At 46.4% G+C, this 24,050-nt stretch overlaps 1 protein-coding gene across 3 annotated transcripts in view; it reads right to left on the bottom strand.

The window, feature by feature from the left end:
- RBM20 (RNA binding motif protein 20) overlaps positions 1-24,050 on the bottom strand; it is a 181,009-nt gene that overhangs the window by 14,849 nt on the left and 142,110 nt on the right. For all 3 annotated transcript variants that reach the window (XM_019725113.3, XM_074339073.2, XM_019725114.3), the window contains exons 6-10: positions 19,813-19,956; positions 17,537-17,668; positions 8,948-9,027; positions 6,529-7,198; positions 197-292 (exon numbers count right to left, since the gene is read on the bottom strand). In XM_019725113.3, the coding sequence (XP_019580672.3) occupies positions 197-292; positions 6,529-7,198; positions 8,948-9,027; positions 17,537-17,668; positions 19,813-19,956 (1,122 nt within the window). The remainder of the gene's footprint in view (positions 1-196; positions 293-6,528; positions 7,199-8,947; positions 9,028-17,536; positions 17,669-19,812; positions 19,957-24,050) is intronic.

Genomic DNA, 24,050 nt, shown 5'->3' on the forward strand with positions numbered 1-24,050 from the left:
AAGATCTCTCCCTAAGGACTGTGCAGAGAGCCATTCCTCTTTGGGAAGACGGCTTCATTCATGGAACCTCCGGTGGGGTCTCAGTCACATCCCACACAGTGGGCATCACTGGGCAGGGGAGGGACTCCTGGGACTTGGTCCCCAGTGGCTGTCGTGCAGACATGGCTACACTGCCGGCATCTGGGACAAACTTTACCTTCTTTGTCCTTGTGTTTTCTGGATCAGAGGACTCATGTTCTTTCTCCTGCCTGCCTGCTGAGGGCGGGCTTTCTTCCATGCCCTCTTTCCCAGCCTTACCAAAGGAAGAACAGAACAAACCAAATCGACAGTCAGTGGTGGCACAGAAAGGAGGGAGCCCCAAAAGAAAAAGAACGATACTGCGCACAGCTAACAATTCTTGGGTGTGTTGCATATATATTTCCTTTATCCTCACAAAACCCCTGGGAGGCAAGTGCTATTACCATCCTCATTTGACAAATGAGGAAACTGAGGCTCAGAGAGGTTAAGAAACTTGCTCAAGGTCACACAGACAAATGGAGGCCCAGAAATGTCTTAACAACTAGCTTGATGCCTTTAGGCGGGCAGACACCTCTGGCAAACTGGTAGTTTTTGCAGCCTCACTGTAGAAAGTGAGGATGAGAAAGGGGCCAAGCGTGAACTGCCCCTGGGGTTAGCAACCATCATGGTGATCTCTCCACAACAGATCTGTCTTGGTCATAAAAAACCACATCCATGCCACTTACGGGTATGAAGGGGTTGTCTCAGTGACCATCTCACCTCTCTTCTGCCCCATCTCTGTCCTAAAGCTACACCTCAAACTAGCCTTCCCCTCCCTTCTTCCCTCCTCCTCCTCCCTCTCTCACATTAAAGCCCTCCTCATGACAGTGTCCATGTCTGGGAAACTGGAGAATTGAAAGCCAGTGTCTGGTTTGAGAATTAGGGTCTCTGTCCAGCCTTTAAAACAGGAATCAGAAAACTATGTAGTCCTCAAGCCGAATCTGACCCCGTGCCTCTTTTGTACAGTCTGTGGACTATTAATAACAGTGCTTTTCACCTTTAAACAGTTACATTTTAAATGATTAGATAAGTACCTACATAATATCCTCAATTATGCCTCCTATATAGACTAAAATATTTACTATCTGGTCCTTTGTAGAAAAAGTTTGCCAGCCCCCAGTTTATTGGGAGGTTATTCTCCCATGAATTAAACTTTGGCCACCAAATCAATGACTATTCCTGGGGTTCCTCGGGGCAAGTTGCATCTTCTTGACATTTTTGGCTAAGGTAGGCTCAAACCAAACGACTCTATTTCTGATTTCTTATGAGCAGACACACCCCTCTTGAGCTGAGAGGAGCCAGCTGGGGCAGGAGCTCAGGGCTGACTGGTTTAACCAGTTATTACAGGACAGGGGAAGATAGTTCAAATCCTCAAGTGCTTATGCTTCCCAGTGTTTGGAGCAGAAGATTCCACCCAAATCCCTGCTCAAGTCTTCCATGCTAACCTAAGTGCAAAGCAGCTGCAAAGGCCTTTTTAGTCATCATAACCCATAGCTTCTACCAACAGGGGCCCACTTTATTTTTACCTCCCTGAATAAATTACCCTTGTCAAAATAAATAGTCCTCACCCTTCCCAAGCAGTTCCCACAGCCACCCGCCTAGGTCAACACAGTAAACTGGAGAGCCTCTCCAGTTCAAGCTGTGAAAGACAGGGACAGCCTGGCTAGGACAGAAGCCCCCCGCCATGCGGAGGACACAGAGCAGTGCCTTTCAGTGCACCCCTGGCCCTGGGATGACTTCAGGTGACAGCAGCAGCTTAATGGGAACAGACAAATGCGACCAACTCATTCCACTGTCCACACCAACTCATGCACCAAGATTCTAGGCCCCAATGGTTGCAAGCACAGGGTCAGGGCCACTGCTAAACCACCACCTTCTGCTCTGTAGCCTCCTCCCACATCTATTCTCCCTAAAGCAATCAAGAATGATCACTCCAAAATGCAAAACCCATCATACCCTCACTGCACCTTCTTGCTTAAACATTTCATTTGCTTCCCCTTGCACTTAGGATAAAAAAAAATCCTTAGCCTGCTTACAAGGCCCTACATGATGTGGCCCCTGTTGACAATCAGCCTCACTGCCCACCATTCTAACCCTGGCTTTCTCTGCTCCAGGAAATCGGGCCTCCTGCCACTGGGCCTTTGCACATGTTGTTCCTCTGTCTGCTCTCCTTCCTTTTCACTCAGTAAATACTCACCACTCCTTCAAATCTCGATAGTCACATCTTAACCCAGGGAAGCCTCTAATTCATTACAGGCACTGACAGCATTCTATGCCGCCATCTCCTTCTTAGCACTTAACACTCACACTCTCCTACTCACTTCACAGGTTATGTGATAAGTATGTCTTTATTCCAGACCATGAGCTCCATGAGATCAGGAATTATTTCAGCTTCACTCACAACTGAGGCCCAGTGCTAGATGCTCCATGGACAGTGGTCAATGACAGAATGGAGACTGGTAGGAGAGGGTAGAGTGAATAATGAGTTTGCACCTGATTCCCGGCGTGCTTGGGTCTCTGTCTGGGCTCCACACTGAGCACAAATGGTTTTACGATTTCTCTCTCCTATGGATTGTTTTTACTGAGACTGCATTCTGGGGACTCCTTGGCTCCATCTGGCTCACAGACATGTTTTGTTCTATACAGTTTCTAAAAAGTGGGGGATTTCGTACAGCTATCTGGACTTGGGTCTTGCTGTGAGAAACAGGAGATCTGACAGCCAAGGGCCTGTGTTCCTGGATGGCAGCCACAGCACGGAGCTGAGCAGCGGCTGGCTGTCCTCCACAGACAGACACCTCCTCCTTGGTCCTCCATGGTCCCACCTGGCTTCACTTATACAATCTGGTCAGTGTCACCTGCCTGGCTTCCCTTCTCAGGGTCAGGAACCCTTGAACCCCCTTCCAGTAAGGTAGAGGAGTGATTCTTTCCAAACTTCTCCCAGTCAATGACTTGATTTCTTTCCTTCTTCCTGTGGTCTTGTGGTTGGGGTTGGGTCTCATGTATGGACCTGGCCACACAAACACTGAGTAGCACTCACGTCGGCTTCTCCAGCGCTTTCCCCAGAGATCCCAGAGGGTTTCTAATGTGCACAAGCTCAGTAAAGCCCTACAACAGCCTTGTGATCACACCCATTTCACAAGCAAGGAAACTGAGAAAGAGAAGAAGAGAGTGTGACCAGGTTCTCAGAAGCCAGGCCTTTGCCTCCAGAGTGTGGGTTCAGCCATTCATTCCTTCAACAAGTACGTGTTGACCATCTGCTCTAACTGAGGGCCTAGGGACACAGCAGTAAGCGCAGCAGACATCTCCTGCCCTCCTAGAGGTTACACTTGGGTGTGTGTGGGGCAGACACTAAATAAAGTAAATAGACGTTAGGGGATAGGTTAGAAGGATAGGTGCTCCCGAGAGAAGGAAGGCGGAAGAGGAGCAGAAGCGGGACCTAGTGGTTTCATGTAGTGGCCAGGATAATCTTGTGCAGAATGTGACAATGAGTCGAGACAAAAGAAGTGAGAGGAGACCCATGCGGACCTGGCTGGGGGTGAGGGTTCCCAGGCCGGGTCTGTGCGGGGAGGTGCCTAGCAGATGAGAAGAAAGGCAAGGACACCATGCTCAGCCCTGTTGCCTTCACTCCCCAAGTCCAGTCCCTGCCCGTCAGCTGCATCCTGGGCAGCCCTGTGGGAATCTGGGTTGTTCTCAAGATCACAACAGAGTTTGAGACAAGTAGGGCCAACTCTTTGTTCCGTGGTTCTTCCACCAAACAGCAGTGGCCTGCCTGGCTTCAGACAACAATCTGAATTGAAATTCCAGACAACAATCTGTTGGGACCCCAACAAGTCCCTCCTGACCCCACTCTAGGGCTATCAGAGGCAGAACCAACAAGGGGGACAGAATTGTGGGGAAACCCACAGGGTTTTCTGGGAATCTTTTTTGCATGAGGGGCTCCGGAGATAACCTACAGTGTGTGTCACCTTAAATGGGTCAGGGTTGTGTAAACCTAAGGTAAAACAGTAGGAGAAAAAGGTCACCATAGAAGAGTCTCAGAAGTGTGGGGAAGAGTGCGAAGGGGCAGGCAGATCCAAGAGGGTTCCGGGCTTGAGCCCTGCCCTTGCTCTCTGCCCTTCCGTGCCCTTTCTTGAGTCACTGACCTGTCCCCAGCACCGTGGACACCTCCAAGCATGTACAGTCAGCCCTCTGCATCTGCAGGTTCCACATCTGCGGATTCTACCATCCTCAGATACAAATTGTCGAAAACGAAAGTTACGTTATTGCTGACGTGTACTATGTATTAATAGTTAGGCCTATAATGGCTGTGCTGTACCGATCATGTGAGGAATAAAGACTTTCCTTCTTGTCATTATTCCCTAAAGTATACAGTATAACAACTATTTCCATAGCATTTACATTGTATTAGGCATTGTAAGTAATCCAGAGATGATTTAAAGTATATGGGAGGATGCGTGTAGGTTATACGCTAATACTTTGCTATTTTATATGAGGGACTTGGGCATTCGTGGATTTTGTTATCCATAGGCAGTCCTGGAACCAATCCCCAGGCATCCTGAGGTACGACTGTACAGTTTACTTAGAAACATCCATTGCTTCATCGGTCCTCAGGATCCAGCTCAAGTCCTCAGAGGCACACAAGGTCTATCACCCCCCCACCCCACCAATTTCCTAATCTCATCTCCTGAGCTTCTCCCTGCTAGGCCAGTCAGGAAAAATTGTGGCAGACTTGAGAGGGGCAAAAAAAGATGACCAGGTGTCCTTTGGATGGAATGCTGGGCAATTGCCCAGCACACCCTCCAGGGGATCTGGTTCTGTAGGAATCTGCACTTTACTTTGAATTGAGTTACTTTCCAACTCTGTAAATTTCAGACAACGGATAGTCATGCAAACGATCCTTGTCCATAGAGATGCAAAGGAATTTTATCTGGTGGAGATGCAATTGGTTCTGGGTTCCCTGTGGAAGAGGCAACTTTTGCCTCTATTAGCAAATTCATATCCACGTTCCTCATTGCCTCTACATGTTGCCTGAACTTGGGATTCTCCTTGGAATTGACTTTCACATCTTACTGGTTCCCTCATTCATGAATGAGTTAAATAGCACCTTTGACAGGTATTCCTTTTACCTTTGCACGAGAGCCAAGATTTCACTTTTTAAACACATGACCCTTTAATATTCCCTAACGATGCAGTCACATTGGATATCATCTCCAGGCTCTTCAAGAGTCTTTCTTTCTCACTGTTGCCCTTGCTGCTTTCCCAAACTGTTTTTGCCCCCAGTTTCAAAGCCCAGCTCAAATGCCTCCTCCTCCGCGCAGCTTTCCTCCTCTCCCCGTACAGAGTTAACTGTCACAGAGCCGCTCACCCACTACTGCAGCACAGACCCCACGGTATGTAAATTTTGCACATCTGCCCATCATTAGACCTTGGTCTCTGCCATAACATGGACTTGTCCACTCACCTTTGGACCCTCTGTGCCTAGCCCACTTCACGGCAACGTGCATGCTAAAGTAGTGGCCAAAAGTGTGACTCCTCAGTGTTCACGGAGTTGAGAATTAGGCACCTTATTTGGACTTAGTATTGTCACCAACTCCTGGGCCAGACTAGAAGATATGCATGTAGGATTTTAAAAACTAGGTTCTTTATGCTGAACCCCCAACCTCTACTATTCCACTCCTACTTAAACGTATTTAACCGTAGGTGGTTCTGGCAAGAAGTCTAAGCCAAGCTAGACTATAAACCTGTACCCAGAGTCCTCCTGGAGACCCACTGCATGAACTGAAGTCATGTGGCAGATTATAAGCCCTTTCAGATGCTCGAATGAAAGATGCCAGCCAACCGCTGAGCATTTTTATTACAGTGGAAATAAAACACTGCGGACAGTGTCTAGAGAAACGTACCAAGCCCTGGACACCCAGTATAATTTAGTGGGTGGTGGCTGCTTCTCGTTTACCGCCTCCCATTGAAGTCCCAGGATTGGTAGATGCTTTTGGCAGGAGAGACAACTGAGAAGACCAGAGATCTAATCTCCCTTGGCAGAGTCTGTGGGTACAAACACCTCAGGCCCACTCCACCCTGGCTAAACAGGACCACAGAAGGCCTCTGCATCATGACCCTCCCTAACTTCTAGTAAAGGCAGCAGTGTGCTGTGGCCTTTGGAGCCAGATCACCTAGGTGTAATTCCAGCTCTGCCATTTCCTGGCTGTGTGTCCTTGGGCAACTAACTTAAACTCTCTGTGCCTCTGTTGCCTCATTTATAGTAATAATGTTATTACTATTATTACCTCATAGAGTTGCTGTGAGGATTAAATGACTTGATTGAGATCAAGGGTTATTTAGCACAGTGCCTGGCAGAGCGTCAACATTCAATAAGTACTTCATTCTTTCAATAAATATTCGTCATCATTACATTACCATGATCATCCTTTGAGACCCGCCTCTCCTTACCTGGGGAGGAGACTACATCATTACCTCATTCTCTGCCACTCTGCTTTCTTTTCTATCATCAGCTCCTTCTTGGTCTCTGTCGGGTCTCCTGGTTCTGTTTTTCTCACTCTGCTTTGATTTGGTGCCCTCAGGGGCCCTGGTGACCTTCGGCCCCAGCCCGTCTTCCTTGCCTGAGTCCTCTGGGTGCGGGTGTCTGCTTTCCCGCAGCCGGGCCTCATCTTTCCTCCTGGACCTCCCTGTGACATCCTGCTGCGGCTTCACATACTTGTCCGATTTGCTTTTGGGCTCTTTCCGGTAGTAGCCGTCTTCTCGGCTTTTGTAGCCTGAGGCAGAGTGGAGAGGGGTGGGAGACCCAGACCGGGGGTGCTTTTCTCGGTGGCCCCTCCCTCCGTCCAGTCGCTCGTCTAATTGGGCTTTGTCGAGTTGCCAGGGGTAGTGTCTGCGATCCTGCGCCCATGTGTCGGCCCTGTCCCTCATATCCTCCCCGTTCTCCCTCCAGGGGGCTGGGTCTCGCTCTTCCTCCCTCCTGGCATAAGGAGAATGATCCCAGGAGTCCCGGCCATTACCCCAGTCGGCCCTCGAAGGGCCGAGAGGGCTGTGAGAAGAGCTGCAGGAGGTGAAGCTGGGGGTGTGGGACCTCGGGGACAGTGAACGGCTCACTGGACTACGAGACCGCGGCCTTTCAGGGCCGTATCTGTGAGGGAGCAAAGGAGCAGGTTTTAGGATGTGCACGTCCCCAGCCAGCCCCACACGCAGCCATCCCCAGCCTCTCTCACAGACACTGTGTACATCACCCCCTCTGGCCGGACGCTCTTCACCACAACTGTACCAGCCACACAGAGAGCAGCCCAGGAGAAAGCATCCCTCCGTCCTGGCTTCCAGGAGCAGGGGTTTTCCCTAACACACTCCTAGTTGCTCTCTGCCCCTTTACAGTCGTTGGGCTGGTTTGGCTCAGCCCCGTCTTTCTTCCTCTTGGAAGTGAGCCCTGCTCAGGAGCAGCAGACTCTCCTCCTGAGGGTGTGGAGGGGGTGAGGGGTGCAGGCAAGGTTGACTGGGGCTAGGCTGTTGGGCATGGCTACCAAACCCTCAGATTTGTGAGCCGGCCTCTTGGCTACAAGACTGAAGCCACGCCCCCACCTGGCCTCTACTAGAATAAAGGCAACCTCTTGGCCTCAGTTTTTCCTATTTCTCATCTCAATTTGTTCAGATTGTGGGCATGGAAAAGGGATGCTAATTATTGGGTGGTGAAAGGGAAGAGGGCAGGCTCAGAGATGCCAACAGCAAAGAACCAGGAAGGCTCTTTTGGGTTGGGAGAGACCTCAGAACACTAACCTAATAGTTATTCAGATGAAGAAACTGAAACCCAGAAAAAGGCCCCAATCTGCCCAAGGTTCAAGCAAGATCTCCTGTTCACCCCCCAACCTCTGCCACAGAACTACAGGGGGCACAGTGTGCCTTTATACATATCTTGTAAAACCCCAAATAACCATGGTTAAAAAAAAAAACAATCCAAAAAAAGAAACAAAAAAATCCTACAAAGAGCAGCTACATACAAAGATACATACACACAATCATATACACACACTCTGAAGGTTGAATGATTACTAAGCAGATGAACTGAGTCACATACCCGATATTTTTAAAAGAATGAGCAATTTTCATTTGGTTCTCAAATCCTGGAAACCCTTGCAGCCCTCACTGATCAAGGGACACGGAGATGTGGCTCCCTAGGACCAGGCTGCCTTGCCAGTCTTTGGGGACACAGCCTGGGCACAGCCCTCTCCAGTGAGGTTACAGCGCCATCTGTGGCAGCCCTGGGTAAGGACCATGGGGTGTGCCTGTAGGTGCCCACCTTGGCTCTCCACAGGGACTATCTTTAGAGGGCAGTGACAGTGGTAAACTTGCAGCCACAGCTTAGCATGGTCACAACTTCAGTGAGAAGAAATGAGTTGGAAAACTGAATACATTCAATGTGCACAGTAAGTGACTGGTCACGTAACTGCTGCTTTTTGGAGCCTCTCTATTGCTGTACCTACGTCTACATTCAGCTCATGAAAAAGCAAGATCTGGCTCTAAATAGAAGACAGACAGACAGACAGACACACACACACACACACACACACTTTTAGGCTGTTTTAGCAGAGTGTAGACTTGCCCCTAAGAGCCAAATATCAACAGATCCCCTCCTATATGTATATTCCTTTCCAACAAAGGAGCAGCTGAGAGGAAGCTTAACATCTTGCATTTTCCTAAGCTTTAATCTGAGCAGCACTTACGGAATGGACTGATGCATTCTATCAAGCACGTGGAAAGGTAAGGCCCAGAAATTTGAGGGAAGGGTAGAGGCAAGGGCAGGACATAGCCTCAAATACCCCTCAGAATGAGAAGCAGGAGAATATTCCAACTGCCCCAAATCTGCCGAGACCTAGAGCTGGGGCCTCACCTGTCTGCTTCCCGGAACATGTCCCTTTCCCTCTGGGAATGGATGTCCTGGATGATGGCAGCCACGTTTTTCCCAGGTTTCTAGGCAAAGTCAGAGAAGTCACCATCAGACCAGAGACAGCCTTGTAAACGCCGGAGGGAAGCAGCTAGGACTTGAGTTCATTGCCCAGTTCACCAACAGGTAAAAAGTGCCTTTTTAGAGGAAGTAAAAAGTTTAATCCGAGGGATGGGGAGTGTGAGCATCATGGTAAGTGGTGATGGGGTGAGTGGTCAGGGGACATGGCATACATTGAGCTGGGAAAGGAAGGAGCCTGGTACTCACCGCCCCTGTGCTGGAAAAAAGTGGCATAGCATCGTTCATACCTGCCTCCCACCTCTTCCTGAACAAACGATAATGTCTGAGATGTAAAAGGAAGGAAGGGAAAGAAGGATGGAGGAAGGGAAGAAGGAGGGCAGGCAGGCATTATACCTTGGAAAGAGACTTGAAGATCACTGAATGCAGCCTCCATGTTTTACACATATGGAAACCGAGAACGAGAGAGATTGAGGCAGAGTTCTGCCTTGCACGACTCCAGGGTCACAACCCACATTGTGTTCCATGTAGGTGACTCCTGGAGTTGTTTGGGTTAAGGAACACAGTCAAGGTCATAGAGATAGAGAATCAGGGCTTGACAGAAGGCGTTTCAATGCCAAGTTCCTTTCCATGCCCCATGCAACACCTTATTCCAGCATGTTCCTTCACAGGGGTCATCTGCGTAAATCTGTGGGGTGGGCAGCACAGACTGTGAGCCACGGTTCATAGCTGTGGATGCCAGGCACCCAAAGGCCCCACCCATTCCAGAATCTACTATATGGTGGCTGTGCCAGGACAGCACCAACCCCAGCGCCCAAATCCCAACCGAAGCCCTATATGAACCCAGAATGGACAACACTAACAAAACAATAAAAAAATACATGATTAAAAAAAGAAATTCATGAGAACAAAAGAAAAGGGAAGAACGTCTTCCCAAAGACTACACAGAATTCATCCATTCCATCAAAAAGTATGGAGCAGAGTGAACTTTATGGCATATGAATTCTATCTCAGTGAAGTTGTCAATTGAAAGAAACAGACGTAAAAGCCCCCGGTTTGTAATGTCAATTTTTGACAAAGAATTTTATTAAGAAATGTAATCAATTGCTCTTTTTACCTGTGATTTTTTTATATAGTTTACAAAGAATTGTGAAATCCGGAGTGAACATTAGGTATTTTACAGATGGGCAAGGCAGGGCCAGAGATGTGAGCTGTGGGATCCAGAACAGACCAGAATTCTGAGTGTCCTCTGAGTACACATCTACTTATCTGTATTATTGTTGAGAATGAAGGTTGGGCAGGGAAAACATGAGTAAAGGACAGAGTGAAAAGGAACTGCAGTGGTTTCGGGGCCAGAGGTCAAGGCTAGGACATAGGGAAAGGATATATAATGTTCAAGTCAGGGAGGGAGCTCTTGTTAGTCAAAACGCAAAAGGAAACACTGACACAGGGAAGGGAAGGTGATGATCCCTTCCCCAGTGGCCATGAAGTAGGAGGTCCAGAAACCAGTACACTCCAGCTTGAGAAAAGGCCCAGGAACTTAGCACAGGTCAGAATATTCACCCGAAAAGAAGCTTCACTATTTTGGCAAATGGTCCCTTTCGCCTGGTTGTATCTATAAAGGTTGACCCATTATAAGCATATAAAAGTGTCACCCAGGACTTGCTCTGTCAGCAAGCACCACAACTGCTTTAACTGGCCCACAAGCAGAGACCCACGGCCAAGCAAAGAAAGAACTGGGGCTGTGGCCTGGGCCGAGAAGAAGGCTGCTGCCCAGGATGCCTCCTGCCACCCCACCTGAGACCACCTGTCCTTCTGGCAGGGTTGTTTGTCAATACGTGGGGGTAGAACGAGAAGATTCAGCTGGAGGTGATCCACTAAGCAGGCCTTCTTCTTGCCGGCCCGCCTGGGGCCATGGAATGGAAGCTGCCTACTGCATCATCTCAGGAAAGGGCAGCCTGGGATGGCTGGTCCCCAGAGGACCTGCTGCAGCACTGCCTCCACACAGGCCAACACGTGAGCGGACAGAGCTCAGGGAAGCTGGCAGGAGCCATCAGGACCAAGTGCAGGGACATGTGACGAGATCTGCTATCACTGGGGCGGCTACATCTGGGTCCTAAATCCACCAGTCACATTGCCAAGCTGGGATAGGCAAAGGCTAAAGAATGTGTCCCCCAAGCTGGGTTAACTGCCCTACACCAACTTTTCAGAACATACAAATTCCCTGAGGGGATTGGATGGGGGACTTTCTATAGCAGAAAGAATCACAAAGGTCCCCAACACTTTCCTTCTGCTCTTCTGGAACCTCAAATCCTCGCGATTGTTCCTCCCAGCCTAGACCCAGGAAAGCCTGGGGAAGAGGACGCTCACGCCCTGCCACTCTGGGGTGCCACCTGATGAAGGGCAGGGCCAGCTAATTAGGCGCCACAGATGGAAACATTCTCTAGTGGCCCATGCAGTCCTCCAGGGGTCAAAGAGATGAACCTAGAGTTCTTTGTGGGCTAGAAGAGCCCTTCTTGGCTTAAATATTTCCCTGCCTCTTCTTTTCCCAACCAGAGAATATCCTCCTGCGACTGCTTTCAGCCCAACCCGCTCTGACGTTACTTCTATTCAGATCCTATGTCCCCAGAGGCAGAGCATCGCGTTGTTGGTCTTCACACAGCCAGCACCAGCACAGAGCCTGGCATGGAACAGGCGCTCCACAATACCTGTTCCAAGATGAAAGGCTGGAGAGATGGAGGGATGGGCTGTACAGAAAGCATATGACAAATGACAATCTGCAAAATCAATATGCCAGGGCTCTCAGTCACTGGCCTTGTGAGACCCCCTCCCCCACCGAGGACCAGAGGTCACTTCCTCTATTTTAAAGTGATCATTCCAAATTGTTGGCATTCTCTGGCCCAAACACCCCACCAGCTGCTATGCGAGAAGGGGACAGAAGTGGCCAAAGAATTTCAAATACCAAAAACAACTTCTCACAACCCTAAGAAAATCCTCTCAACCTTCCTCATCAGGCCTGGCCCTGTCGTCCCGTGGTTCAAGATGTGAAGGAGGCAGGTGAAAGAAAGCTGTAATCACTGCAGAAAAGTGAAAATGGGAGAGAGTGGAGTAGGTCTCTGATGACATTCTGGGTACCTTTTTATTGCAGAATATTTCAAACATACAGAAAAGTAGAGCGAATGGTATGTTGACCTCCATCAAATCCATTTCCATTGTCAACAATTCTGACCAATTTATTTCATCTGTAGCCCCACCCTCTTCCCTACCACTGCCATAGAGTATTTTGAAGCAAATCCCAGACACAGTCATCTTTCCATCCATTCTGTGACGCACTGACGCAGCTCAACAACCCCATAGGGGACCACACCCAGTGCTGATGGTCAACTCATCTTGCTGCGTTGAAGACAAGGGTGAGATGCTAAGCCCCACGTGGGTCCTAGGGAGGTGCTGGCACACTCAGAGGGAGCCATGGCAGCTTGAGAATCTCAACCCAGGAAGAGCAGCCCCAGCTTTGCCTCCAGCTGCTTGGGTCATCTGGGGTCAAGGATTGTTGTCTGTGGGAGACTCACTTTCTTCATGTATAAAGGTGAGATAATGAGGCCCATCCGAGAGCCTCGGGGCACGGCAGGTTATGCTGATAAAAGCTAGGAGTGCTGGACCAACATAAAAGGAGCTGCTAGAGGGTTTCATGCCCTCTGACCCCTCCACGGCTGTTTTACATGCCTTATGAGTCCTATGAAGATGCTGAAAGCTTCCAGATGAGCCCTGAGCTCCTTAGAGACAGATACTGTCACAGCAGCCCTGAATGCATTCCAGGCTCGACATCTCTTCTCACCTGACTCCTTCCACCTAGGATGCATCCTCTCTATTTAGTCAGTTTGCCTCATCCTTCAAGGCCCTGCTCAGTAATCTCTCCCTCCTTTATACAACCAACTCACACTACCTTTTGCCACTAAACTATTAGGATTTCCTGCACTTACACACTCATATTTAAATCCTGTATAATTATTGCACAAGCATAGCTTGTCTCCCCAGTTAGATAGCAAACTCTTCCCAAGTGAGGACCATGTCTCATATTCACCTTAGCTCTCAGCACCACGTCTTACGTGGAGAAGACGCTTAATCATCACTTGCTGATTTCATCTTCCCGAGAGCATCATGGACCATTCACAAGCCTGCTGCCCTGGGCCAGAGTCCCTCTCTATGGCTAAGAGGCTGGCAAGACCAGTGGCTCTGAAACCAGGTCCTCTGCCCCCAAACTACCTGAGAGCCTCAATCCTACCCCAGATCTACTGAAGGGGAATGAATCTCTGGGCAAGAGGACCTGAAAAAACTGCCCTGACAATTCTCTGGTGCCGTGACTGGGAGACACTGGTTTAAATTATTCAAGTTCCTTTCTGCACGTAAGATGCTATGATTCTGGAGAAGTTTCTATAGAACAAGCCAGAAAATAATTCAATCTTCTCGTCCAGGTCTGCAGGAAGGAAAACACTCACTTTTTATTGTTCTTTCAGATTTTCTCTTTCTCATTCATTCCATGCATTTGTTGGACACCTGTTATGCGAAAGTTTCTGCCCCAAATGCCCTGAGGAATAGAACCTCTGCCACAAAGAGTGTATGGGGAGACAAGATTACCAGCATGAGGAAATATTCAAGAGAGGAGATGAGAAGCACCTTACAATTTCTCCTTTCCCCTCCTCTGCACTTTGCTTGGTGAGCAAAAGGTAAAGTTACAGAGAAGGACCAATGAAAATTTCCCCCCCACCTCTGCAAGCCCTGGGGGAACCCCATGTGGTGGCCCCTTTGGTCCAGAGACACGTACGGGTACAGTGTTTTGCTGTCTGCTTCCCCTTTAGCCATTCTCCCTTCTCCACCCTGCTCAGAGGATGTAGCAAGTGATACAGGCCTGGCCAATCATAGCATGGCCTCCCCCTGGCCACAAAGATTGGTTCAGGGAAGGACACGTGTCCTAAGCTAGCCCGATCAGAGTGACTCTCGGGACTTCTGTGGGAGCTGCTGGGAAAAACTCTGGCTCTGTCTTGTTGAAGGAAATGGGAGGATGAGAAGCCAGAGTTGCTGAAGTCAATGAAGCCATCACGCCACCTAGAGGAGAGAGCCTAAGGCTGCCAGGGGCCATGCCTGGGAGACCTCCCAAAACAAAGCCAAGTGAGCAGAAGGCAGAGCGGAGGGAAGCCGAGGGACATCACTTGGGCCCTGAATCCAGCCGTGCCTGCAGCCAAGGCTACTCCTGGACTTTGCATTTACATGAGCCAAATAAATCCCCCCCCCCTTTTTTAACTTTAGTTAATATGCTTAGTAGAGATAAATTTCTGTTACTTGCAGAGAAAGTCCTAGCTGATGTCAACATAGGAACCATAATGCATGCACTAGTATGTAGTTGAAACATGCTTTGAGGTGCTTTCACATAGAGGCAGTGTGACAGCTTACGGAGCAGAAAACCCTTACTAAAAGTCCGAAAACAGTGTGTTCTGTTCAAAAGTGTTCAAAAGTATGCTCTGAGGACCAGCTGTGTCAGCACCTCCTGGGAGCTTGTTAGAAATGCAGAATCACAGCCCTGCGCCACACATTCCGACTCAGAAATTTTAACAAGATCCGCAAGTGGTTTGTATGCACGCTAAGGTTTGAGCAGCTTTGTTAGAATACTATGTCTGCTGCTTCCTGGCTGGTGACTACTGCCAATCACCTGATATCTCTGATTTTTCACGCGGACAGTGGAGATCATAATAACACAATACAGAGATGTAGACATAGTACAAAACCAACAGTCCTCGGTTTTTATCATGGCTCTTCAGTAACTATGCTCCTGGACAAGTTGCCAAACTTCTAGGAGCCTCAGTTTCTTCATCTGTAAAACCGAGGTAATAATACCTGTCTGGCAGGACTGGTGACAGGATTATAGGAGGAAATGGATGCAAAGTGCTTGGCACATTAGTTGACCCAGAGTACCAGGACTTAATCAAAGGTACCTATTCTTGTTATTACTGTACAATTATAATTACTGTTATTATACACCCTACACACCTCACAGGGGCGGGAGGTTGTGAGACTCAAAGAGACGATGTGTGAAAAAAAAAAAAATGCTTAAAACCAAAGAACTCCAGGTATCGTCCTTTACTGATCTGGAAACTGAGGCTCACAGAGGTGAAGTAACTTGCCCAAGCTCATCAAAGCAGGAAAGGGTAGAACCCAGGTTGGCACCACCACCCTCCAATCTGGCATAGGTTACAGGGTGTGGGTGACTCTGTGTTTTCCTGTTCTTCCTCCCACCACACTGTGAGCTCCTCCACAAGCTTGCCACCTCCACATCGGGCCCAGTTCCCGCCCACAGCGGACACTCAGTGAACATTTGCTGAATGCAAACCTTGTCCATCCGACCTCTTTAACTCACAGGTTTTGCACCGCCCCAAACTATCTCCCTTGGTAAGGTACTGTCGAGCCTCGGTACCTTAAGAAGCTGAGTACTATTATTAATCCTAATTAGAATTTACAACATTTCATTTGGAGACCAAAGCTCCACTGGGAATTCAATGCTGCAATTCAATTCTAGGCCAGGAGAACAGGACTTTTGGCTGAGCAGACAATGGGTGAGATCTTTCACTTGTCTGAGAAAAACCCCATGCTTTCATTAGTCAGAAAACAATGCTTGGTTCTGCCAGAACTGTTGGCAAAGCAATACTGCAAGCAAAGCAGAATCAGGGCTTCGGCGACTGGGTGACATATAACCAATCTATGTAGGCAGGCTTGTCAGAACGCTAGTCTTGGCCAGAAAGAGCTACTCAGCCTTGGTCTTCTGACTTCAATCTTAAAGGGAGACTGAGGGCTGTGGGTCTCCAACAAAATGGACCCTCAGGAAATGTGGAAGGAGCGGAAGTGACCTAGAATATCCCTAGTAAATGGGACAGTAGAAAAGCACAAAATATAGGAAGGTAGATTTATACACAAACACAGCATTAATGACAATAAATCCAAATGGACTAAGTGCTCTAGTTAAGCGAACTCTCGCAAACCATTCAGAAGACACATCTAAAAGAAAAAACATAAACAAACAACTTGAAAAGAAACGTCCCCCCAGAGAAGATCCAAATGGAACAGCCAATAAGCATATGAAAAAGTGCTCAATCTCAATTAGTAATCAGGAAAATAAAAATTAAAACCATGATAAACTATTACACTGTCCCAGACAGGTGAAAATGTTAAAGTCAGAGAAGACAAAATGTTAGCAAGAATGTGGACCATTGAAAACTCTCAGACACTACGAATAGGTGTGTAAATTTGGGATAACTAATTTTGAAGAGTTTGCTATTCTCTAGGAACTTTCAGAGTGAGCATGCCTTGTAATCCAGCAATTCTGCTTGTAGTCATGTACTTACTCTTAGTTATGTGCTCACGTACGTGTGTACCAGGATAACATGTTTCAGAATGTCCACAGTATTGACGACAATCACAGTTCACTGTCCCTAACACCCTAAAACTGGAAACACCCCAAGTGTCCATCAACAGTGGAATGGACACATTTATAGTTATACAATGGAAATTTATACAACAAGGAAAACAAACAGCCACCCCCAACACGGATAGCATAATGCTGAATGCAAGAAGCAAGACATGAAAGCACACAGGCAGGAAGATTCCATTCATATAAAGTTCAAAAATAGGCAAAACTAAACTTCCACAGTTAAGGAAGGCAGATGTAAGTGGTAGAACCATAAGTTAAAGCAAGGAAATTATTATCCTCAGTCAAGAGAGTAGAGAGGGAGGAGTCAAGCCTGAGGAGGAACTCAGGGGCTTCTGGGTACTGTCGGTGTCCTATTTCTAGATTTTGGTGGTGGTTTTGTGGAACTTAAGGGATTTCACCCATTACTGCTTTTTAAAATGGATCATACATAATTACACAGTTTATAACTATATAATACACTTTTCTGCATATATGTTGTACTTCACAATAAAACAAAATAAAAAAGAAAGAAAAGACAAATGTAGAACAAGCTAAAACAAACCAAAAGCCAAGTTTGGCATTATCTGAATTCACTCGAGTTCTGAGAGTGGCCAATTCAGTCATGTGCTGCTTAGAAGGATTTCTATGGGGCTGAAGACATAAATAGAGAATGGAGGAGAAAATACGAGGTCCAGTGGTGACAAAGGCAGGAAGTTACGGAAGACCAGTGTGGGGAGGCAAGGAGGTTATATTTGAGCTTATGCCTGGAAAGCAACCATCTTTCCCGTCTTACTTCATCCTCTAAGACGTCCCCTGTAAATCCCCCAAGGGTCCCATGTAGTTAGTCATCCGTCTCAAGCATCCCTTCGCAGGTTGTATTTATATCAATGAGTACTTTTCTTGCCATATTATAATGGTTTGCCTTCCCATGTGATATCCACAAAGGCAGCAGGTAATTTTTGGATTTTTTCCTGCCCTCTCCTTCTGCCAGCACTTAGGCCAGTGCCTGGCAAGGAGGAGACACTCAGCTGAGTGGCTGAATGAACAAGAAAATGTTTTACCTTCAGCTGCAATTCCTTGTATCTCTTGGACATCCGAATGAGCAACTTCTCACCATTGATCACAGCAGATTTTTCTTGGTAATACTGGACCATGGCCTGGGCAGCTTCTGTGTAAGCCATCTCTAAAAAGGCCTAGGAAACAAAGGAAGAACATACAGTGGACTAGACTTAAATGGTCTTAAAATTCAGTACAAGGTGTGAGTCCATTGATATGAAGTTCAAGAACAGGCAAAACGAACTGATGGCGATAGAAGTTAGAGTTGAGCATCCCTCTGAGGCAGGGGGCATATTGACTAGGAAGGGGCATGAGGAAACTTTCTGAGGTTCTGGAAATATTCTACATCTTGACCTGCATGGTAATTACATGGGTGTACACATGTAAAAAATTAATGGAGTTGCGCACTTAAGACTAGTGCACTTTATACCTCAATAAAAAGAAAAAAAATCAGGACAAGGAACAGCTTTCTTTGATCCCATCTGTTCAAAGAAACCTATTTATTAACTTCACCAAAAGAGCTCATTATAAGATGGCCCCTCTCCTGATCCCCATGGTTGCCAAACATTATTCTTAATTATGTATGTCCATCCTGGTCTACATCATGCTACGGGAACCCCTCTGGGATGGGAGGGCCCATTAACCCAGTTTCCCAGGGGAAAAGGGTGGAACAGGGGAGAGTGAATTTGTTGCACAAGTGACCTTGGGCCAATCCCTGCAAAATTTGCTATTTAGTGGTGGCAATGGCAGAAGACAGAGACACAAGCCCTGCGTATTTGAGCTCTTACTTTCTTTGCAAATAAATATACTGAAAAACCCAGGGGCCCCCTAAGCTTGCAGGAAGGTCATGTCTGAGTTAGAGAGAGGAAAACCTTCAGTTATGTTTCCACAGCATTTTTCCTCTTTATTTAATTATCCTGATTTTAAAAAAAACTTACAAAGAAATGGTCTTTCTCAGTCGATTGGTGTCTACAGAGACTGTTTTGACTGACCTGTCAGTTTATCCCAGTAGCTGCCATGGCGGATACATCAGTGTTATTATTTCTCAGATTTGTTTGGTTTGTACTGATCTGGTCCTTTGATGTTGAGAAGGAAAAGTGGTCTGTAACAAGGGAGCCCTTACTGTGAGCGCCTACTCTCCCACTTCCTTGAACAAGCTCATCCTCCCCCTTTCCCTCCATTTGTTTTTCAATTTCAGATATGCTTTTCTCCACGCTGTCACAGTCTATGGCAGAAGCGTGGGAGACTAAGAAGTCAAGATTATATAGAATTTTATTCAAATTCTGCCACACAGCTTTCTAAGTGCCTCTTTGTTCCTGCAAACACTTTAGCTCCTCTACCTCTCACCTGTCACATGCAAATATTAATTCAGTGAATCTCACCACGTTAATGTTGCAAGCTGAATTTGGGACATTTATCCAAAATAGAAAGAACTCCTGAGAAGTAGGAACAAAGAGACAAAGTGAGTAATCTAAGCCCAGGTTGATGAAGGAAGGCCACTGGTGATCTGATGGAGCGTTGAGTCTCCAAAGTTCATGCCTTAATTAAGAAAAGAATTTCTCCTATGCCTGTTCCTCTGATTCACCAAGTAAAAAGACATATTAATAATCAAACGCAAAATATTCTTACTTCTGATCATTCTCTATATAAACTTTCCCTTTGACTTTAGAAAAGAAGACAAACATATTAACCTCCAAGGACTCAGTCAACCCCCACAGGCCAAGGGTTCTTAGTTTCTTAGATGCCCAGGCAGCCATCAATTCCCACCTACTCTCCCACTGGGAGACCTAAGGGCCTCAGGTGCCAACACCAAGGACCAGTGAAAATACCTGTGCCCAGTCAGTTGTTGGCTGGCTCCAAATCCAGATCCTCAGATGTTAGAAGCTTAGCATTAATTAGCTCAGGGGATTGGTAACACAGTGAAAAGACTCAAGTCCATGGATTTCTATTTTGGGGGCCAGTTGGTTTTTATATGTTAATGAGTTCTCATTCCAAAGCACCTCCTCACCTGTAGGCAACTCACAAAGGCCTGTAGCCATTACATCCCATCCTTGTGATACCCAACCCATCACAAGAAGGATAAGATGAAACAAGGGGAGACAAAACACTACCACCAACAAAACCTTTGTGCTGTACCAACAGGAGTTCAGCTGTGTATTACTTCTTTATGTTAAGAACAGCTTCTTTTTTACAAAATTACATATACATTTTTTTGGTACCAGAGCGATGACCACCCAATGTCTGATCGGATACGTACCACTGCGGAAGTGCCCAGACCTACCTGATTAGTAGACTTCATGAGGATGTAATTGGTGACTTTCCCAAAGGGCAGCCCCAGGTTAATGACATCATTCTCAGTGCAGCTTCCTTCTGGGAGATTGCAGATGTGCACCACACGGCCAGCACCCGTCTTCCGCTGTGTGAACTAATGGGAACAAAGAGCAGTCAGTGACTGGTCTTCAAAAGACATTTCCCTCTTGCCCTCTATTCCAATGTTCCTAATGGCTATCTTCCCCCAAATAATGATTGCAAAACTAGAATTTACAAAATTAATGCAGGAAAAGAATCCATTCACAAACACATAGGAAAACATTGATTTTTGTACCATCTGTTTACAAAAAAAAAAAATTCGCAACATTTTTAATGAACAATCACATCCGGGGCTGTCTAAAATATGAGGCAATAGGCATATGTTGCTGGTGGGAGGTTGTGTATCTACAGTCTTTTGAGAATATACTTTAGCAATATTTAATAAAACTTAACATATACGTCGTCCATGATCCTGCCATCCCACTTTTGGAAATCTATCCATTTGTTGCAGTCATTTATGAGGTGGCAAAAAATTTTGGAAACTGCCTAGGTGTCCAAGGATAGGGAAATGATTGAGTAAATGATGAATCAAGTATACAGTGGAAAACTACATAGCCACTCAAAAAAGCAGGAGGGAGATGGACTGATAAGAAATCATTTTTAAGATAGGGTAAGTAAAAAACAGGTTGCCAAGTCACATGTGTAGTATGACGCCGTGTTTGTAAAACAAAACATCAAAAATATATGAGAAAGAGATAGATGAAGCAAGTATTGTAAAATTTTGATAATTATTGAACTTGGGGGATGGGTCCACAGGAGTTACTTCTATTAGTCTCTACCTTTCTGTCTGTTTGAAATTTTTCCCAAAACAAAAATGTTAAGGATATCAGCACAGAGAAGAAGGCGTGGGAGGACACATATCTTGTCAACATTGGTTCTCATCGAAGAGCAGAACTGGAAGGGAGGAGGGGCAGAGAGGTTTAATCTTTTTCTTATACACCTCACATTGTTTGACTTACAATTTTTAAAAATTCCAATGAAGAAAAAAAAAAAGAGCATAGAAAGGACTTGTGGGAACCTAATACTTAGACAAAGACCTTCACAGCAATACCCTGTGGTTTAGGGCAGTGGCTTTCAAACCTTTGCTGGCCTTTGGGATCCTTTCTTCAAACAAGAGCTTGCTCACCAGCCCAATATAATCACCACATAAGAGGAGCTGCTCTAGACAAACCCTGGGGTCCAGCATCCTGATGCCACCCTCCAGCTGGGCGTCCCAAAGACACCTCTGAGGGACACAGTTTGAAAGCCGAGACCTGGGCCCAATCAAAGCTCCCAGAGGAAGGAAGTATGTCTGTTTGGTCTGTGCAAACCTTAATGAGCCTAGAGTTTCCAGGAGTTTCGAGAATTAGTAACCATAAGCCAACCCGAAGTGGAAGAGAAGGATACAATTTTTCAAACCCCAAACACCTTCTAATGGCATACCCTACATTTGCAGAATCATCATTTTCTTCGATAATGTGAACTTCAACATTTAATTACATTTGATGTGGGTCCAGCTGTGCTAAGATACTACTACAGTGGGAAAGTCTGAGGTCCCATCCCTATCAAGGACTAATACGTGGGTAATTCTACCATGAGAAGCCCTCCTTTGTCTCGTCTGGGATGAGGACAATTACAGTTTATAAGAATTTCCTTTTATGGTTCAGCCCTGAACTGAAGAAGCCCAAGTACCCCTTTCAGACCTCCCCATCTGGGATGTCCAGAGGTCAAATGCTTTCCCAAAGGAGAACAGGACTCAGTGTGTGGCCCAGGTGGCTCCCAGCATTCTCCAGAGAGGACAAGAGCACGGCTGTTAAGAAGCAGACTCTGTGCCTCTCATTAGTGCAGACCCAGCTGAACTCGGAGGCCAGGCAATGTGGCTGGTCCTCTGAGTTTATCAACGGGCGGGCTGAGTCTGGGCACTCTGCCCAGCACCTCTTAGTGGGGCACGTTTCTGCCCCATGTGACTTTCCTGTGGTTGGCCTGGGCTGACGTGTGCTTGGACAACAGAGCAGACACGAAGCATGGTTCTGGGCCCATCCCTCCTCCTTGCCTGTCCGGTTGCCTAGTGACCAGGCATGAGGGCCAGCCTCTCTTCATTGTCTCTGCCAGACGGAAAAAAGCAACTCTGAGAGGCTTTTATTCGAGCGTGAGTGCAGCAAAAGCTGCTGCGAGGCGGTAGAACATGCCTCTGGAAGAATAAACACCCTCACAGCTGCCAGTCACCAAAGAGCGAAACGAATTCATGCTGCAGACCTTGTTAGGCCTAAAATGAATGGGTCTCAATTAAGGTTTTCACTCACATTTTAAAAACACATTCTATAAGTGCTTTTTTTCTCCCAAGATTTTTAATCAGAAAAAGAGGTTGGATTGTATGGATTCTCTTGTGATCAGTTAAGAGCTCTGTATTCTTCCAGTTAATTATGCTAATTAGGAGCTTCCTAACTGGGTTCTAGGTATGTCAAGGTATTGACCCCTCAGAGTGGAGGCCCAGTAGCTCTAGAGGCCATAAGTAGTTTCTTCACATTAACAAGTTTACTTCAGTTTATAATTTTCTAAGTAAGCCATGAAATGAAAATCTTAAAACTGTACACCTTAAGAATTGCTGTGTTAATTGTTTGTTAAAGGTTTGGTTTCAGGGCATGTGAGAAATCCCATCCAGTTAGGAAAAAAAAACAAACCTTTATGTGCTACAGGCATATCTCGCTTTATTGCACTTCACAGACTGCACTTTTGACAAATTGAAGGCAATACCCTCCACCAGCAAAAAGATTATGGCTCACCGAAGGCTCAGATGACAGAAATTTTTAGCAAAAAAATATTTTCAAATTAAGGTCTATACATTGTGTTTTTTTTTAGACATAATGCTATTGCACGTTTCATAGACTACAGTAAGCTGTAAGCATAACTTTTATATGCACTGGGAAAGCGAAAATTCATGATTCAGTTTATTGCAGTGGTCTGGAACTGAACCCACAATATCTCCAAGGTATGCCTATATATTCTTCGTAAATTTTTGATTTAGGACAGTTCAGTTTGCATCCTTTTCTGTCAATGATCTAAAATATCTTTTTGTTAAACCCAATTAGGCTCAAAATCATATTTGATTCATAGAAGGTATAGATTTATATATACAACCACTCTAATCCATTCTTGGACAGTTTATATAAATATGGCTGTTGTTTGCCTTACGCCTTATGGGAGATCTGAATGATGAGGGAGGAACGGAGGGAGGGAGGAAAGTGGGAAGGTAAGAGGAAGAGACAATGCCATCTTTAGGTGGTACCTCTAGAGAGCACTTTCTTCACTGGGGGCAGAGACAACCGTGTGCCTTTGAGCCGGCACCATGATGTTGTACACTTATTCCCAGCCTGAGGTCTCTACTAAGTCCTCAAGCGTCTTGGAAGGTAGTAATATTTCAAGGGACGGTCCTTATTTTTGACGTTTAAAAAACCTGAGTTGAGATCATCCTTTGAGTTTCTTTATCAGTATGGTAACCCCGATTAGATCTTAGGCTGATTAGAAAGTCTGATTGACGTGTCTCTGTTTTTGATGAACAAAAATGGGTAACTGGGTAAGTGCTCACTAATATCAGGACTTTGGCAGATACAGTACTTTTCCAAACATGGAAAGCAGAACACTGACTGCTTGAGGTAGGAGTAATAATTAAAATGGGTTTTGGCTGTAAAAAGATCGGACTTCCTGATGTAATGGAAAGAGCCTGAGCCTGGAAGGCAGAGGACCTGGATTCAAGTCCCTGCTCAGCCACTGATCAGGTACGTGACAGAGACAAACTGGTTTTCCTATCTGGGCCTTGGTTTCCCAGTGTCTGGAAATCTAAAGTTCTTTCCAGATGTAAAATATCCATGCTCATGTGGCTCTAAGTTCTGAAATTCCACTTCTCCCAGAAGCCTTGCCAACTAAACCCTAAGATCCAGGATAATAACTTCCCCTAACTGTGTTGGTATAAACAGGACATCTGTGTCTTTCCCACTCCCTGTACCGACTGTCATGTTTGTCCTCTCTCTATGTGATCGTCTGTCTCAGCTTGCATACAGTCACAAGCACGTTCATCTTTCAGACAGGCTCCTCTGTGTAGGTGGTGGTCGCACCTTTATAGGGCTGAACAAAGCTCCAAGCAGGGGACACCTTGCTGATGAGCTCTGCGGC

Source organism: Rhinolophus sinicus, chromosome 15 (assembly GCF_057876585.1).
Source record: "Rhinolophus sinicus isolate RSI-liver-muscle chromosome 15, RSI-T2T, whole genome shotgun sequence".
In the NCBI taxonomy this organism is placed as follows: Eukaryota; Metazoa; Chordata; class Mammalia; order Chiroptera; family Rhinolophidae; genus Rhinolophus; species Rhinolophus sinicus.